Here is a 20367-nt window from a genome sequence, read left to right on the forward strand (position 1 = left end):
CGCAGATAGCCCTCGTGTTGCTTTGCGCGAAATTCAAAAACAAACCACCGAGCCATGCTGTTATATTTTATATCTGTTACATATAAATATTAATAATATTCACAATAAGCAGGATTATCAATGAACACGTGTTGGTGAAGTTTTATTATTGTTAGATATTTTAATAATCACAGTGACATTCTTAAAACAACGTGAAAGCCAAAATTATGATTTATAAGGTTGTGAAAAAAAAAATATAAATGTTGGAGTAATAAAGGAAAAGGATGAATTTTAATTTTTTTATAAAAAGCATTTATTTCTAGAAATGGTGAAATGAAGTTCAGAAGATGCAGAAATATTATCATTTGCTGTTGAAGTAGATGATTATAAAGTTTTAATACTTCCAATTTATAGACCTCCAAATTATAATTCTTATTATATAATAAATTTGGAAAATTACTAAATAAATTAAAATTATGTAGTCATATAGTATATCTTGATTACAAAAATATTAATATTTAAAAAAAAAAAGGAATAATGAAAACAGTAATTTGATAAATGACTAACAGAATTTGTTATATTTTAATGTATTTCAGCAAAATATAAATGTTAACACAAGATCAGAATAGAGATGTGGAAAGTTAGTTAAATCATGTGTACACAAAACTAACAGGTGTAAATATAACTAGTTATATGATTAAGGACAAATGATTATAGGATTATATTGATAAATTTAAAAAGAAGTACGAAGACAATAAAACAGACTATGAAAGATAATATAGACAATGTTTTAATGATTAAGTTAAAATAAACAATGTTATATATGATACAAACAATTATAATTGGGAAGAGTTCTTAAGACTAAAAAAATCCAGATGTTATCTATAAATAATTTGTTAGTGTGTTAAATGAAATTGAAATGAAAAGTATGTTTGAGACTAAACTAAGAAGGAGGGATACAGAACATAAATCTTGGGTAAATTATGATATTTTAATAAAAGAAAAGTATAATTTATGGCATAACTATAAACCTAGAATAATAAAATAAATGAAGCAATCTACAAAGCAAAAAGAAATTTGATATTATTCATTACAAGAAAGGTTGAAAAAGATACTGTATGAATAAAATTGCTACTATTCAGGGTAATATGAAAGAAATTTGGAAATACATTAATGAATTAATAGATAATGGTGGGAGTACAAATACAAGTATTACAGATTTATCAAATATTTTTAATAAAGAATTTGTAAGTAAGATAAGTACTCTAAAAAGTTATCATAATAATGAAAACTATATTACAAATAGAAATAATTATCTTAGAAGTGTATCCTCATAGGTTAGTACAATTTATTTCCCAGTAATAACAAAAGTTATTAATATAGAAAATGCAGTGGATATTAACAAAGGACTAGAAATTTAAGGTACATAAAACCATATATTAATGTATTAGTAAAGGTTATAACACGGCTATTAAATTTAATTATGAAGAAGAGAAAATACCTGGTAGACTTAAAATATCAATGATAAATCCTATTTATAAGTCAGAATAAAAAAAATACTTCAATGATTATAGACAATCTTTACCTATAACTCAAAAAATAATGAAAAGTATGTATGTAACAGAATGTTGGACTTTATTGAAAAAATAATATTATATACAGTTGTCAATATGGATATTAAAAAAATGTTCCACATTACTCTCAGAAAATTTTGGAAATGATGTGAATTTACATTAGATAAAAATAAAAAGGTATTTGTGTTATTTTTTGATTTAAGTAGAACTTTTTATACATAAAATCATAAAACACTACTGGATAAATTATAGATGATAGGTATAAGGGGGAAGCTATGTAATTGATTTAAGAATTATTTAAGTAACAGGGTTGAAATAACAAGAATTGTAGAAATAATTAGTCATTCAATAACTTTAATATGGTGTTCCAAAAGATTCTGTTCTAGGTCCACTGCTATTTGTTAATTTGTATTTTAATGATATTGTAAACATAGGCTTAGAGAGTAAAATATATCAATATGCATGTCTGGGTTTTATGTATATGTGCTAAGAATTATTCTACAGTAGGTGTTTGTGACTTGTTGGAGATAAATTCGATAGTAAATTGACAGTACACGCTCCACTTGTATTAAAATAATATATTCAAAACAAGTCAAACTATGTACACAAATTCTTTACACTGTGGATATCACAGTTGTATCTCAAACTCTAAATAGTTCTTTTTTCTTCTTAAAAGTCCACTTAGGCTGATTCAATTACTTTAGAATCCAACTGACAAGACGAACTATTTTTTCTCTACTTTTATCACAATAGTATCAGTAAATAATTAAATTACGTTACTCCGTAGGTTACCACAGTTGTATCCTGAAACTTATATAATTGTCTCCTTTTCGTCAAAGTCCACACAACCGGGTTCATTTACTTTAGAACACCCTTTGACAAGAAAAATATTCTCCTTATCTCTATCAAGCTGTGAAACTCACTTTAAAATATCAACTGTTAAGGCTAATCACCCACACGCCAGCTAACTTCGCGTTTTATTTCGCTTATTAATTTTCTGACTGAACTGCACTTTTCTGTACTTTAATATACTTCACTTCTTTTTTCTTGACTTGCGCTCGCGAGTCACCTATATATTCACTGAGGCCTAGAGAAATAGCAACGATTCGAGTTATGTGAAGTCAACAGTATTAGTAAAGCCTCGACAACAATGTAATTGCAAACACAATGTACGACTCGTACAGAGCTACGTAACCAAACTTGTCATAACTGTCGCCTTCAAAACGATTAACCTTAATCTCTCTTGTTATGAAAAACTAAAAATCATTGAATATTAGGAAGACACGAGTATATAGTAAATTTAGGTACAGTTGGTATCTTAATTGGATTTGTGAGTTTCTTTGTCAGGAAGGTTTTTGTAATGTTTTCTAATAAGTTGTATATCGAACAATGGAGATGATACAGCTTTAACTCATGTTGACGTGGAAGCTGGCAAAGAAATCCTACAAGCTAATTTTAATAAATTAAAGTATTTACAATGTCATAATTAAAGATGTAATACTAAATGTGAACTTTTATTTGTAGCAAATAATAAGGATTCTAACTGTATGTATTTTGAAAATGTTAATACTAAGACATACTTGGGAGTAATTATATAGATGATGTTTTTAGTGGGTACAAACATATAAAAATGATGTGCAATAATGTAAGATCTATTACACCAAAAGTATTGTGGATACATATACAGGATATTTGTGGAAACTTATTCTGTATCGATTTATTCAAATTAAGGTATTATATTGAATGGAATTACAATAATATCAGTTGCTAAAAACTAAATAAAATAGGCGTTTGTTGTTTTAGACCCACGCAGATTATGTATTGTTTTGTTGTTGTTGAATTTCACCTTAGCCGTCGCAAATTTTGAAGTAATTGGCAAGAGGGAAGGTAGTTAGTCTACGCCATACACTCTTGGTCACTCTTTACCGATAAACAGTGGGATTGAGTGATACTTTATAACATCCCCACGGCTGAAGGGGCGAGCATGTTCGGTGACAGGTTTAAATCTGGCGACACACGGATTGCGGGTTGAGCGCCCTAACCATCGGACCGTTTATGTATTTGAAATAGTGAATATCTAACAACCACAAAAATGGTGGAAGTTCCAAGAATTACAAAGTTTACGAACAAATGCACACTGATCACTTATATAGAGGATTAATATGGTTGTTCTATGAACGATTTCTTCGATGGTTGGTGCCTGCGACAATAATTGCTCTCATATAATGTATGTAACTTGTATAATAAGAAAACTGAAAAATTAGTTGCAATACTAGTTTATTAAGGTCGAAATTCAAACTTAAAACAGCTGCTGTAAGATAACATTAACAGATTGTTTCAATAATTTTCTTTTTAGAATACGTGTCTGGTAATCATGTATATGTGTTTTAGGACAAAGCGAAAGCTGAATCCGTAAATAGGAACAAGGCGAAAGCTGTATCCGTAATTAGGAACAAGGCGAAAGCTGTGTCTAAGAACAAAACGAAAGCTGTGTTCGTAACTAGGAACAAGGCAAAAGCTGTATCCGTAAATAGGAACAAGGCGAAAGCTGTATCCGTAAATAGGAACAAGGCGAAAGCTGTATCCGTAAATAGGAACAAGGCGAAAGCTGTATCCGTAATTAGGAACAAGGCGAAAGCTGTGTCTAAGAACAAAACGAAAGCTGTGTGTTCGTAACGAGAAACAAGGCAAAAGCTGTATCCGTAATTAGGAACAAGGCGAAAGCTGTGTCTAAGAACAAAACGAAAGCTGTGTTCGTAACTAGGAACAAGGCAAAAGCTGTATCCGTAATTAGGAACAAGGCGAAAGCTGTGTTTGTGAATAAGAAGGCGAAAGCTGTGTCTAAGAACAAAACGAAAGCTGTGTTCGTAACTAGGAACAAGGCAAAAGCTGTATCCGTAACTAGGAACAAGGCAAAAGCTGTATCCGTAAATAGGAACAAGGCAAAAGCTGTGTTTGTGAATAAGGGCAAAGCGAAAGTTGTGGTTTTTCTTGCACTTTTGTTATTGTTACCGATTTTAGGAAATAAATTGGGCCATCGTACTATATTCATTATGGGCACGGATGGGCTTATGGGCGGTATTTGTGGAGGGACAGAAACCAAACTTGGAAAAGTTTTACAAACGATACATTTTCCGAATTGACCTTAACAGTTATTTTAGGGTTCTAGTTCGTAACCTTAATATATAAGTTTAGTATAGTAGCTTAAAAACTTATTGACATCCTGTATATCATTGAAATATACTGAATTAACTCTACCAGTGGCTTCCAAACCTTTTTCATTGTTTGTTTTGAATTTCTCGCAAAGCTGCACGAAGGCTATCTGCGCTAGCCGTCCATAATTTAGCAGTGTAAGACTAGAGGGAAGGCAGCTAGTCATCACCACCCACTGCCAACTCTTGGGCTACTCCTTTACCAACGAATAGTAGGATTGACCGTGACATTATAACGCCCCCACGGCTGAAAGGGCGAGCATGTTTGGTGGGACGGGGATTCGAACCCACGACCCGCAGATTGCGAGTATTACTCCCTAACCACCAGGCCATGAACCCTTTTCATTGACGATACCTTAACTCACTTGTTTTCATTTGTGCAATATCCCTGCTACCACATGCAATATGTTTTTTGTATATTTTGTGTGTTATGTTATATTTTCTGTTTCAATTATTTATTGAAGCTCCAAATAATAAGTATATTTATATTTACAGGCTTGGTGTCATGTTCACCAAATCCATGCAAAAATGGAGCTTCTTGTGTATCTAACCGTCCAGGAGAGTCTGTCTGTAGGTGAGTGCAGTTATTTGTGTAAGCTCGTGACTATTGTCACGATCAAAATTAGTATGGGTATTGTTATGTTTAAATAAACTTTTTTTATTATTTATAATGATTATGCTATTGGGTTACTGATTTTTAGTGCCTATTCTCCTTCGTGGCAGTGAATTGCACTATTAGGCTTGTCATGCAAGTTTTCAGGCGTATGTAACGATTTCAAAGTACTTTTAATCATTTTTAGGCATTTTGTAACACCAGCTTCCTGTAAGTTTGGTCCAGTGTCAAAAACATCTTAACTGGACTGCATGATACGTTTCAACAATAAGGCCGAACGACCATAATACTGACTGTTATTGGAAAGGAAGAGTACTTAATTTTCATACAAGCTTGTACACTGTATATATGTAAGTTATGTATAAACACACACGCACAGACATTAGTATTTTTAGAAGACTTTTTAGGCCTGTGTACACACTGCTGTTTCGTGACCAATGCATCTCACAATTTTTTTTCCTAAAATGTTATATGACCTACTTTAACGTTTGATGCCGCTTCAAAATTGATACAGACGTTTAAAAGAGTAATTAGCAGGCCCGCCGACAGGGGTGGGGGCAACTGCCCAGGGGCCCGGGCGAATAAAACCTGGTTATGCCGTAAAGCCCGCAAAGCATCTTTAGGCTATATCTTCATTTAGACGCTTGATACATTAAGAACGACTGAAATAATAATTTGAGTAATAATGAATATGTATTTGTTACTTTATAGATTTAATAGATATTTGTTGTTACTTTATTAACGTTTTTACGCTTATACTATGAGGTAAAAACGGCTGCTGCTATTATTTTGTCTGGTTTATGAGCTCGTTGCTGGCCTAATTTAGAATCTTCTTTTTAATAAATTCTTGAAAATGTTAAAAAAGAGAGGGAGAAAGGGGGCCCGGTGAGGATGTTTGCCCCGGGGCCCGTGCTGGCTCTCGACGTTCCTCGTAGTGTTTAAGTTCATCAGCAGTAGTTGTCATTTTATTATACTTTATTTTAAAGAAACTAAATACTGAATTGCTTTCAACAGTTTGTATTATACAATTATACCTATACACAGACATGGTGTTATGTTTTACATAGCACACATGTATTAAAGTTTCAACCACGAGGGATATGGTTACGTCAAAACCTATATGTTTGGTTTTGGGTCCTTCCATTTTTATTTTTTTATTTTTTTTTGAGGTGGGGAGGGCTATGCTTTCAGGCGTTTCTTTACGGTCTATAATTAGGGAGTTACCAGTCCGAGGTGAGATAGGGTGTTTTTGTTATCTTTTTAAGCTTAACAGTTCTTTCATATCTCTCTCTTTCAGATTTAAGGTGTCTTGAATACAAAGTAGCTTTACAGAGGGGTATTTTTTTTTATCAAAAAATGTAGTGGGGCCCACAGTCGAAGCCAGTTCATAAATTCTTCTTTTGAAAACATTTTATTTCTGCATGCTTAACTATAAGATGGTTGTTATTGAAAACAACAAGTGAAACGTTTGATTTGGTAATGATCTAAGGGTTGCATCTTTTTATCGCACTTAAAGCCTTTAAAGCATATACTTGATCAGTTACAACGAAAAATACAGGTATCGTTGCCGCAATTTTTCTTCTTCTGTAAACCAACAAAAAAATATGAAAAATATTTTGTGTGAAAGACATAACTGGTAGGTAGCGAACAATAACAGATTCTGATACCCACGCTTCAAATGAAGGAACAAAAATAATATGATCTCTCTGTCTTTGAGTAGCATTAAATAATATCTCTTCACATGGCATCATATGTTGATTCATTAAATTAGGTCTATGAGTCACTCAGTAGTTTTAATGTATACATGTATTGTAGGTAATCGTGCCTCAGACTGTCAAGTTGTTTTTCTCGTGCTCTACAGATATGTTTCATGTATTACTGATTTAACACTTATCCTTTTTAAAGGACACGTTAGACACCAACATTTTGGTTTGTATGACAGGTAAGTTTTGCAGAAGTCAGTGAATTAGCTAACTTGTAAAGTTTTGTCCTACCCAATTTTTCTATGTAAAACAACAAGATAATTTGTGATTGAGCTCGAATATGTTTTATGAATTTATATGTAATAATTATTGGTACCATATTAACCAAGTATGGGCCCCTGAGCCCGAAAAAGGGGGAGGGCACAACCCCACAATACACTTTTTAAATTACGAACTTCATCAACAGTCAAAATCATATTTCGGCATAGTCCTAAAATATAGAAACTCGTGAAAGAATGAACAAATATTATTGTTTATGGGACCCCCTGATTACGGGTATGATAAATAATCATACGTTATCAGAGATGTGTGAATGTCATGCTTAGCTCAGTGCTAGAGATTCTTAGATTCTATTATTGAAACCCTTTTAGTAGAGTTGTGCTAATAGTTTCAGGCAGTTGTTGCCCATTTTCACCTTTTACCATGAACACACTGTCTAAATTAAAGGTGGCCAATCCGTGGCATGCTTGTCATTTACAAAACATTCCCTGTTGTGGTATATAGCACAGTTTTTTTTTTGGAATTTCCACACACACTTCGGATGTCAGTAATATTGCATGTCATATTACATCCTTTAATTTGTAGTAATCCTTTTTAATTTGACTGCTTGAAACACGTTAAAGTTCAGCACAGTTGCTAGAAAGGTTCACTACACATTGAGTGGTAAACAATCAGCGGGACGCATGTGGTACCCCGAGGGTTAATCCGAACTCTCTCTTCATTCTAAAAAACTTATCACAGCAACACAAGTTGTTTGCGAAGTTAATTATCTTTAAGTGATGACAGCAGACAAGTCCAGGTGTATTACTGCTATGATATTAAAACGTAAACTTTGATTATTTATTTTTTGTATACTGTTATTTTTTTTAGATCTTCAGTACTGGGAGTGGTGTCTGTTGGAAGCTGATCGCTGTCTTTAATGTTTCATATGTAGTTCATTTTTATTAAAATATATATTTTGTGGTTTATTACTGGCAAGGAGGATCTTTCGGCCATTGAAACTGTTTTTTTTTTAATTTATGCACAAAGCTACACAAGGGGCTATCTGTGCTCTGTCCACGACGGGTATCGAAACCCGGTTTCTAGCGTTGTAAGTCCGCAGACATGCCGCTGTGCCACTGGGGGGGGGGGGTTGAAACTGTTTGAGGTTCGCACAAGTGGCCCGCGGACCAGTTTAGGTTGCCTATCATTGTTCGTTTTTATTTTTTAATAGCAATGGGTCATTTGTATATCTCCACCATGGAGTTCGCCAAATTATAGTGTTATAAGTCTTCAAGCTTGATCCACCACGGATGTAGCTGTTATATGAATTTTATTTTATTGATATTCTTTATATTTAGTTTAGCACCTTAAACGATGGGTTTTGCGAGTACTAGTCTAATTCTTCATTATAGTTATTTTATTTTGGTAGTGAGGATTTTAACATACAGAAATTTTCTAATTTTTATTACCTTTAGAACGCCCCCCTCCCCAGTGGCTCAGCGGTAACTCTGCAGGCTTTCGACGCTAAAATTCGGGTTTCGATAAACGCATTGGGCATATGACAGACAGCCCATTGCGTGGTTAAACAACAAGAACCTCTAGAAGGTAAATGCTCCCAGTAGCATAGCGGTATGTCTGCGGACTTACAACGCTAGGAACCGGGTTTCGATACCCGTGGTGGACAGAATAAAGATAGCCCATTATGTAGCTTTGTACTTAATTACAAACAAACAGAACGTAAATTGATCGTTCCATATGTAAGATTTTTGCTGTAGTAAATAATTTTGTATTTATTTCAGCATGAAATAATTATATGTATTTCATATGACTGACAAGAGTAACATGCAGTATCTAACATACAATTTAATGCTTTACAAATAACAAATATAAGAGAGTTCTCAATGCAACCTTTGGGTTTCATAACTCAGCGAGGAAAAAAATAACAATAATAACGTTTTCTCTAATACAATAACCGTTGGAGATAAGAGAAATAATTCTGGTATGATCCTACGAAGACAAAATTTAAAGATTTAAAATGTTTACAGTTCCACAATCTATATTTAATTTGTCTGAAATCGTGTATTGTTTCAACCAACAAGAAGACAATCAACAACATATGCCGATGAGAGAAGACTTAATGATACGTTATGAAAGAACACACTAAAAGCACGATAAATCATTATGATGACACTAAAATTTTTAAACACTTCCAGTAAGAATACAGCAGCTACTATTGACACTCCCTCAATACACCAGTTATTATCAATTACAAAATCTGCAAAAAAAAAGGATATAATAACTAAACAATCTGATAATGATTTGGAACTTTGTATAGCAGATGAGATATATATAGTCGCAGCAAAAATAGTTGTGTAGTTAAAAGAAAAACCCACAAAGAAAGTGAGTTCTATCATATCTAATATAAATAAATTAGATATTCAGCTTTATAATAAAAAAATAATTTATTACATAACATCCATATAATGATAAATAACATTTAAAAACTAATTTCGTAATTTGATAAAATTCTTTGGGTAATAAACATCTTTCCTACAAGCGGAAATACCCGTCAACTGACGGAGAATGTTTAAACTTAATTAAAACAATGTAAGTTTAACAGTAATCATGTATTACAAAATAATAACCGGAACATAAACTTTATCTCAAATTTTAGAATTATAACAAAGCGTCTTTTTAAACAGCATTTGCAGTTTGCCTTACATCTATCAACAAATAAAGATTTTGAGGTGATCCCTCCCTTTAACACCCTACATCTCACTGACCATGAGAAAAGCATGGTTGTTTGAGAAACAATCCAGCAACTTTCATACTTTGACCTTGAATCCTTTTAGAATATTCAACATTGTCTAAATTGTCAACCTGCCAAGATTATTTGAGATTGATTCAATATTCTGGAAGTAATTAACCAACAGGCTTTACAAAGTAGAAATAGGGTTAAGTTCAGTTTTGACCCCCTTAGGACATGCCCCATAGTTCATAGTGTTTACATACAAATTTTGGTTGAGATTGACCTAGTAGGCTTGGAGGAGTTAGGGCGTAAACACACACACATTTCGTCTTTATATATATACATAGATGTAGCTCGTTCGTTGCTAATCTTTGACAATTATCATGATTGAAAACCAACACCTGACAATAGCTGTAGAATAAGTAAGTACATAATCATAAAGTGCTGAAATATAAGTTGGAAATTTGGGATCGAAAAACGTTAGAAAAATTGTTAAAACTAAGAAGTACAGCAAGGATCTCAAAATGACAGTGATGCAATTAAACTAAAAAAGGAGAAACTACCAGAAAAATAAAGGGAAGACTTGGTTTTTTGCAAAGTACTGTGGGAGTTATTGAGAAACACAGGAGAACTGGAATTGCTGCGAAGTAGCTCCTGGTGTAACATGCTAAACTAGATTTCTGTAAAATGTGATAGAAGAATGTTTGAGTAGCTCAGCAAAATATATGACACAAGAATTGAGAAAAGATGGCCAAGAAATTCACGAGCGAACAATTCCACGATACGAGTGGCGTATTTTCCGTGTTACCGCGTTTACCGGCGGCAAACCAGCCTTGGGAGGATAAAAAAAAATAGTATTCGAATATCATCCGTTACTAGCACAAATATATAATTACTACAGTTTTGAAAAAGCAGTGACACAGGATGTTATTTACACGAGATATAGCCATCGTTGACCGCAGTGACTGTGCGAGTACTGATTATATGTGTCGTCTATGGTGATTGGTGCGGCAATGACAGTTCAGCCTATCAGCGTGCGTTAAACACCTTGGAAGTATATCGCTCGTGATTGTGGTGCAAAGTAGGGTAGTAAATGCCAGATGGCGCTAATTTAGTATTATTTATTATGCTAAATGCTGATTTATTTTTAGTTATGCATTTTACTGTAAAGTATATATATAAGTGTGATAAACCAAAGCCATCAGCCAGGATACGCCACTGAACGATACCTTAACTTGATAAGGCGAAACCAAGATGCTAATCTTTCTTAAAAACAATGCACGAGAAGGCGATTACAGTTTTGTATTGAATACTTGAAGAAATTTGATTATTTCTTCAACCAAATTTTATGGTTTATCACCAAGAAAGCAAATTTCTGGAGGAAGAAAGATGAAAAAGTTAAATAAAAATTAATCCTGCCCAGTATTAAATATGGTAGAGATCGTGTGATGGTGTGGGCTTGCTTTTCTTCCACAGACACTTGTGATCTCTGTATTGTAGAAGGAACAGTGAATGCTACAAAATATCGAACAATTTTCCACTCTAATTTGTTAACCTGTGCTAGAAGGCATATTGGATGGAAGTTTGTATTTCAACAGAATAATGATCCTAAGTGTTCTGTGAAGTCTCCAAAGGAATTTGTGGAAAAAAAATTACAGTTATGGATTGATCATCACAGTTTTCAGACTAGAATTCCATTGAAATAATGTGGATTGACTCGAAGGCGGCTGTATCAAATATCAAATAGTAAACCAAAATCTATTGCAGAACTCAAAGCCGTGTATGGAAGAAACATATCACAGGAAAGATGCCAAAGTATAACATTAGATTTTGCATGTTATTTTCCACTTTATACATCTTATATAATAATTTATTGTTTTATTATAAAGTTGGATCTTTATTTTAATGTATGTTTGTCAATAGAACAATGAAAAATGATAGAAATTACTTTTTTTTAACTGCTCAAATACGTTTTTCTCCGACTGTCTATTTTACAAAGCTACACCGGGTAATAATTTCATATTAGGGACCTGTAATAAGTAGTGTGGGTGGTGACAGTTAATCTAATTGGAAACTGTAGCCCTCATTGATTATGATATCATGTTACGACTATTTTTATTTAATGTTGTTGTTAAGTCTACCCTTGCATAACGTCAATGACATAATATTAAAATGTCAGTATATTTTTAGACTTTGGTTTTGTTTCTTAGTCCAAACTTGACTTCTAAGAGCTTGTATCGTAGGCTTCGTGCGTCTTATGTTTCTATGATTTCTCGTAATAACGATATATTATTTTTATGTTTTCAGCATTTTTGTTTGGAATAGAAATAGTTCTTAGAATCAATTAAAAATTTTCTTACTTTTTAGCCTACATTAAGCATTCTTAGTACTTAATGTACACCACTAAGTTCATTTTGGTATCTGATTTCCATATAGTGGGTCGTTGGAAAAATGGGGCAGACATTGACCATAGTTGGTCTCTGATTGATACGACAAGAAGGAATACTGCACTTTAATATCCATTTAATATAGTTCCAAGGCAGGTAGTTTTCCATTAACAACAGAATTACGAAGTTCAAATCTTATTCTGTTTCGGGAGTATACGGTAAGTATAATAGGACATAAACCACGTGGTAAAAGTCGATTCAATCTGAACATAAAAGTGTCAGTTTGAACCATGTCTCGATACAATGTCTTCTGCAATTCGTCAAATTTAATATAAGTGACACTACTTTTTGTAATCGCCTGATCCAGATATCAGAAAGTGTAGATTGCCTGTATCACATGTCATCTTTGTAATTAACTTATTATTTTGAGTTCATTGCAAACTACTGCATCTACACGAGAAAGTTTCTTTCAGACCTTGAGATCAGAATCACCAACATTCGTTTCGTTTCCTTTATGAGCTACTTATAGGCGGTGTAGATCCATGGAATCTCCTGTTATTGCAAAGGTATCTAGATAGTGCGAGTTAAATCTAGAGCACCAAATATCATAGTTACGTAATGTAACTATCATGTTTCAGGTTAGAGTTGAAAAGTAGTTTACATTTTGGGTGTTTTGTTAGTGTTAATCTGTACCCCAAGCAAATACTTAACTATCTGCGCAAATAATAAGCTAGTTTAAAGTTTTTTTTGTTTGTTTTTTACAGCGTTTTATTCTGTTAGATTTGAACTTTTCTATTTATGCCCAGTTAAACAAACCACAAATTATCAGATCCCTGTTTAGACTAATGTGTTCTGACCTCTAGCACATAATATCTTCATTATCTTCTGTATATCACCATCTTTGTACCCGCCCTCCAGCACACATTTTTTGGATCCTCCTTGGGAACATCTCCAGTTGAACAAAATCGCCTCTGCACTATTAGTTGAACTTTTAATGGAAGCCTATAGTGTCGGCAAACTGATATGTTTCATAGTTCCCTTTCCATTCTTCTCGTTGATTCTCTGGAAGTTTTATGTATTAAAAACGTCAAACCTATGCAGTAGTGGTTGGAATTTAAATATTTTATCTTATCCATGTAATTCTTATTTGTACAGACCCCCTTCCCCCTCCCAAAGATAAAAGAAGATACAGAGGTTTTTGATTATTCTGTATTTATGGTAAGTTTTGTTACCAAACATTAGTTCTACATAGGAATCTGTAATCAGCTTACTGAAAAAAATATGTTTTTGGACGTTAACCATCGAAACGGTTATAAATTTCAACTTATGGTTGCATATGTCGTAAAGACTTTCTCCATTGTCATTGATATGATTGTTAAATTTGGTCGGACAGTGAATCCGAGGGTTCATGGTTTGCATCCCCTTGACACAGTTTGGGACATGGTTGCGCTATAAGACTGACTGATGGTCAAATACTCTCTCAGACAAGAGTAGTCCAACAGTTGGCAGTGGGTGCTGTTGACTAGCTGCCTTGTGTAACTTCGCGCGAAAATTCTAAAACTGGCTTATTAAGGTTGGGAAATTATCAGAGATATTATATTTCTCATTGTATTGAATAAGATATTGAAACGTGTGTGTTTGTGTGTGAGCGTTAGAAGTACATTTTGTCGTTTATTTTACTTCTGATGTAAAGCAAAAAATTGAGGTTGGTGTAAAAAGTTGAAAAAAAAAGCCACAGTCATAGAACACATACTTAAAAAAATATTTACTGTGTCTTAAGCAGAACTACGTTCACCAAGCTTGTAATGGGTGGAAAGTAAATAAGTTACTAAATATTATCCATGTGTCATTTTAAGGCAAAATTTTTGGACACACTCAAAAACAAGAGGGGATCCTCAATAGCCGCGGCACTTGATTAGAGTAAATTAATCTATGAGACCCTTCCCCCCCCCCCCCCCTTTTTTATGAACTATATTTTTGTGCGCCAGCAATACCAAGCGTGGGACGCACATGTACCCGACTCGATTATATTACTCATCAGGATCTCTACCAGCCAACTCCCAAATTGAAATTCTTTTTGTAAGGATTAGAATAAATTAATTTATGAGACCTTGGGCATGATCAAATAATCAATCGAAAGGGTTTGAATCCCTCAGTCCAAAACTCTAATTAGATCTCAAATCGGTCAAGAGATGACGGAGTTGTGAAGAAAAACAAACTAAGAGCCGTTCTATAAGCCGTTATGCCGCGGCTAAAATACACACACACACACACACACACACATATATCAGCAGTACTATAGCTATAGCCGCTGAATTGGGTTAGGTAGACATCTTAACTATCTCGACACTCCACGATTTTGATGGGCGCGCGTGTTTATTCGTCATTGGCCATTTTGATATAGAGCAGCTGTGATGGGCTGCAGTCTTGATGTGTATAGGTTTTATCAGTTCGGGAAGTATGTATTATCTAGATTTACGTGAGGGTCTAGCGGGTGGCTGGTTTTATCTGAAAACAAACAACAACCCTATTGAGAACTTCCAGTCTTTCGTGATTACTGTTACTCGTTTAACAACGATATATTATAAACCGACAAGCGAGCCTGGATTTCGGCTGCATGTCTTCTCACAAACCAACAGATGCAAAGAACACATTTATATGAATAAAGCGTAACATACCATTGCAAGTTTGTTGATTTATGTAGTATAACGGTAAATGTTTATTTTATAATTGTTGTAATGTACGTAGTTTGCGGCCTTGTTACTTTTATCAGGTTTGTTTTGTTCCGCGTCCTGACATTCGACACGTTGGGCAGGGATGCTAACATTCCTGTTTTGGCGGAATTATTCCAATTTTCAACCCTCCCCTCCTTTTTTATGCATTTTGCGGGTTTGCTGTAACACGATTTGGTAAATATATTATTGGGGTTTAAATGAAACAACAACACTGTCGATTGTTTGTTTGTTTGTTTGAAGTTAAGCACAAAGCTACACAGTGGGCTATCTGTGCTCTGCCCACCACGGGTATCGAAACCCGGTTTATAGTGTTGTATGTACGAGGGCATACCGCTGTGCCACTGAGGGGCGAAACTGCATGTCGAGATCCTAGTCTGTTTGTTTGAAGTTAAGCACAAAGCTACACAATGGGCTATCTGTGCTCTGCCCAAAACGGGTATCGAAACCCGGTTTCTAGCGTTGTAAGTCCGCCGACATATCGCCGTGCCACTGGGGGCAGATTCTAGTCATTTTTACTTCTGCAGCCGTACTCAAACCAAGCTCAAATGCTTCCGTAACATTCAATAAAGAACAGACCATGTTAGATGTTGAAACAAAAGCCATCTAGCCAAGAATGTGTGTCCGAAAACAAACTAGGCAAGGAGTTTCACATCAAAAATTACTGGTAGCTTTATTACTTAAACAATACCCATAAAGTAAAGGTGAAAACTTAAAAAAAAACCAAAAAAAGCGACAATTACAATATAATAAAAAGAAACTGCGAACCCAGACATAACCCTAACACCATTCCACAGAAATTAGGAATACAAAGGAGAAGAAGAATAAAACAAAACCAAAAATTATCAAATTGTTGGCAAATTTAATAGCTAAACGATATTATAAAGTAAAAACTAAAGGTGAAAATAACAAAGAACATAACAATTATAAGTGGCGTCTCGATATGGAACTCTTGTCAAGCATAGATGTTGTAGACATTTATTGATTTAATCTGGAATATACTGCTGACTGGTCGTACATTAAATCGTTTACAGTAAATGAAAGCCATGTGTTTTCTACGCTTTATTCTGTGGATGCCAGTACCCCTTTCATGGCGGGAAAGCGAGTGAAAAAATTAAGTCATTCTTAATTTACATCAATTAGGGTTGGCATCTCCGGGTTGAGTGTAGAAAGAAGTTAGCTAGCGTCATATAAAGATCTTAAATGAAATGTTTTTATTATTATTATTTAGTTAGAGATCATTTGCAAATTGTTAAAAAAAAGACAAAACTTTCGTTAGAGTTGTTACTTTAACACCAAATTTGATGACTTAGCATTTTCTTAAGGTACTTGATTAAACGATTTTTATACATTTATAAAGTCGTAGTGCCGAACGGAATAATTTCTGTAGACCAATAGTAAGTCTTGTTTTTCAAACAGTTTATTCCATACTTCGCAAAATGATACAAGCAATAGATATTTTGAATATTATGTTCCTTCACATATTACACTATTTTGTTATGTGTGTTGGGTTTAAAAACTGCTTATTACTAAATTTGATCAGTGAATACGTTGGTGCACATACTTACGATGCTAAACTTCAAGTAACTTTCACCTTGAATTTACCTTGACTAAGGCATATAAAGCTAAATAGCAGCCTATTGTCTCTTACCTTGACTAAGGCATATAAAGCTAAATAGCAGCCTATTGTCTCTTACCTTGACTAAGGCATATAAAGCTAAATAGCAGCCTATTGTCTCTTACCTTGACTAAGGCATATAAAGCTAAATAGCAGCCTATTGTCTCTTTACTACCATCACTTCAATAATTACTAAATTTCGATACCTTATTCCAGTTTATATGAAGTGATATCTTTCCTTGACAAAGATTAAGTTACGATTATTATTGGTTTGGTGCTTTTGCAATTTTTTTTATGCGTGTGTGTTTGTGAATGTTGACTCAAAACCAAATGACCAATTTCTTTCAAATATGATACCGAGGCTACAGTTTGAAATCACTAAATTTAAGTAGAGTAACAGCTGTAGTAACACCTGCGACGGGAATTTGGCAGAAGTTAAGCATCTGAGTTAAAACAGCCTTTTACAATTAACCTGAAACAAACTGTATCGTTGACAAACTGTTGACTTGTTGCTTTTAACTTACATTAGTTATTAAAAAAAACAAGTTACTTTAAAATTACACACTTCAATTAGTTTTCATAATACGTATACTTGGCTGCTCTACTTTCACACCCTTCGAATGACTATTTACAACAGCGCTCGTAAGTCCACCTATATATGAGCGATATAGTATATTGCACAAATTTCACAAAATCATCAATATATATTTCACACATTTTCACAGAATACTTTAACGAACCTACTTTCTTCAACTTCACACTGGGAAACTGTGTATAGAATTTTAGTGAAACATGTGTAGATCTAAATAGCAGTAATAATTATATACATATATAAAAAAAGAGTTGTAAAAACGTGGTTGTAATCAACTGACGCAACGGATCTTGCTTACTGGTTATTTATATAACTATTCTCATTTATTTAACTTTGTAATATGGCGCAAGGGGAAGTTCGCGTTATTACTCGATTAGGCGTAACTAGCCGATGTCCCCGTTTAGCGCACAGAGAAGACATAGCGGACACTCCACGGTTACATACCAGGTTTGGTGACAATCGGTCCAGCAGTTCGCCACTTATAGGCGATCACACACAAACATAAAGAATTCTGTCAAATGATGGTATAGAGTTAGATACACGAATACTCGTAAGTTTTGATAAATAAGAAAGATATAAGGAATTGTTTCAAACATGTTTTTAAGGCATGAAAACTCAACTGTTGTTTTAGTGCAAAGTTGAAATAAGTTGAAATTTATTTTCGATTTTGAGCTTAAAGATGCCAAGTTTTTACTTGTTTATTAAAAATAGTTTGAAAGGATTGAACTTTGTGACTTTCGTTATCTTTATAACATGTTTTTGTACTAGGTATTATATAAGACATTTATCAGATGAAAATATTCTTTTGTATTAGCGAACAGTTTTAACATATAGATCTAATACTGGTTATAACTCACCGAAAATATACAAAAAAAAATCACCGATGTGAAATAACGTTTTAATTATGCACTTTATTATAGCGTATAAATTTACAAAAGCGAATACTTGGGTGTGTTTATTGCTGTTACGTAGTCACTTTGATGTCTTTACGATTTACAAAAAAAAGTAAATCTCTTCAGATTTTGAAACTTTCTAAAACAGAAATATGAATTGTCGCTACGGGTCGCCAACCGTGATGAACGATGGTAAAACCTTGGGTCTGCGAAATCAGATACTTTTTGAAGAAGCGAAACTGAAAAACGGAGACCACGTGGTTTCCAGTGGTTAGTTTCGAATTTTGAGAAAACATCGGGATTACTCTTATCAGGAATTCGTATTACATTTGATCACTATTTATTGTGCGGTCACTATAATAATCGTTTCCAATCTTTAGATACACACAGAAGGAATAATGAATTAATACTTACGTTGGATATCATAATATGTAAGCAGTAATTTGACGTAAAAACAAACAAACAAACAATCCAGCGTTTTCATTTTAATGCAATAAAGTAACAAAGAATAAGAAGCCTGTCTTAACGTAGTACTACATAGAGGAATAGGGCTTATACTCTTTCGATATACAAAATGCGTCCATTTTAAAAGGCGAAATTTAACTTAAATTATTTTCAAAGAAGGTCAAAGTTTGTCTTTCCTTCAGATGAAATCAGTTAAAAAGCGTGTTTAAAAAAATAAAATCCAAAAAAATTCAACAAATTGATTCGTTTGACATGATTTGGTTTGTTCAGTGTTTTAAAATATTGCTATATAATCTTTTCCAGTATTCTGTGATGTAATAGCTCTAACTTTTATAATATACTACCACATTTGAGGTGAGGTCGATTTTGATAAATGTACATAACCTGCTGAACCAAATTTATGTGGAAACTAGTCTCGACACTTTCTTTGTTCCCTCATTGTGAATTTAAACTGTATTTTATTTTACTGAATATGTATTTTATGCCTAGAGAAATATTCTGAACATTTGTTACAATCTTTATTTACGCTATAGACAGATGTTTGAAAAGCAAGTAACATAACGTGTCGTATTTTAGTTATCTCTAGACTGTTATACTTAGAAAATATCAGTATGTTTATACAATTGATTTTTTTTATCTATCGTCTTACGAAAGTGATAAATAACGAGTAACTTGTGTTGATATATGTGGGCAGATAGAATATGTAAAGTGTAGTTTAGCGCGGTAAGTACTGTTTATTATATTCAGTCTGTTTGATAATTGTTCTAATCACAGCTGCGTGGTATCTGAAATGTGATAGTACACTTGTCATAGAGAATCTAAAGTAGGAAGTGTTTGTGATCAAAGCACGTAACCACCTGCATGTGAAGCCATCTGAACATGAAGGACATCTCTCTGGATGGTTGGATATCATTCGTTCTAACTGTCATTCTGATGATAATTAAATCAGTTCGAGTCATTTTGCGATCTAAAATGAATATGTAGTAATTCTTAATTATTCGTATCTCTATTTACTTGATATTTCAACTACTACCACAAATTTTTGACTAAATGACACTTTGTAGTTAGGCTGTTGAATCCTAGAGAACACAGACGAAGCAAAAAAGTCTTGAAAGGCCCCTGAAAATGGGAGTCGTTTTTATTTATTTATATATTATCTTTCGGGTTTGTCTGAACCGATTTACGTGAATATTTTTATTAACATGTAAAGATCCGTTCAAACAGTAATTTATATTTTGGAATTATTTAAATTTTAGTCCCATTTGTGGATCAAAGGGGTTTTAGGGTTACTTGGGACACGATTCACGGATTTCATGAAACTTTACATAGGTTGTGAGCTTTTGGGGTACTTTCAAAATAAGTATAGATTTAAGGTTATCGACATTTTCATATTAGGGGTGGGGGTGGGTGGAGACTTTCAGGATTGGTTTCATAGATTTCCCTGAAAATTGATCAAAACATGGAAATAATCATTCAATGTAGTTGTAGTTGTGCAATTCTTAGATAGTTACTTTCGATGATTTTTCTCAGTTAAGTCGTTGAAACTAGAAACCCTTACTATGTGTAGTTGGTGTTATGGGAGTATTCTA

General features: G+C 33.6%; 1 protein-coding gene across 1 annotated transcript in view; it reads left to right on the plus strand.

Annotated features, from left to right (window-relative positions):
* The window catches only part of LOC106460133 (neurogenic locus Notch protein-like), a 93263-nt gene that overhangs the window by 8453 nt on the left and 64443 nt on the right, over positions 1 to 20367 (plus strand). The window contains exon 2 of the mRNA XM_022386779.1: positions 5261 to 5339. Within this exon, the coding sequence (XP_022242487.1) occupies positions 5261 to 5339 (79 nt within the window). The remainder of the gene's footprint in view (positions 1 to 5260; positions 5340 to 20367) is intronic.

This window comes from Limulus polyphemus, unplaced genomic scaffold (assembly GCF_000517525.1).
Source record: "Limulus polyphemus unplaced genomic scaffold, Limulus_polyphemus-2.1.2 Scaffold715, whole genome shotgun sequence".
NCBI lineage: Eukaryota > Metazoa > Arthropoda > Merostomata > Xiphosura > Limulidae > Limulus > Limulus polyphemus.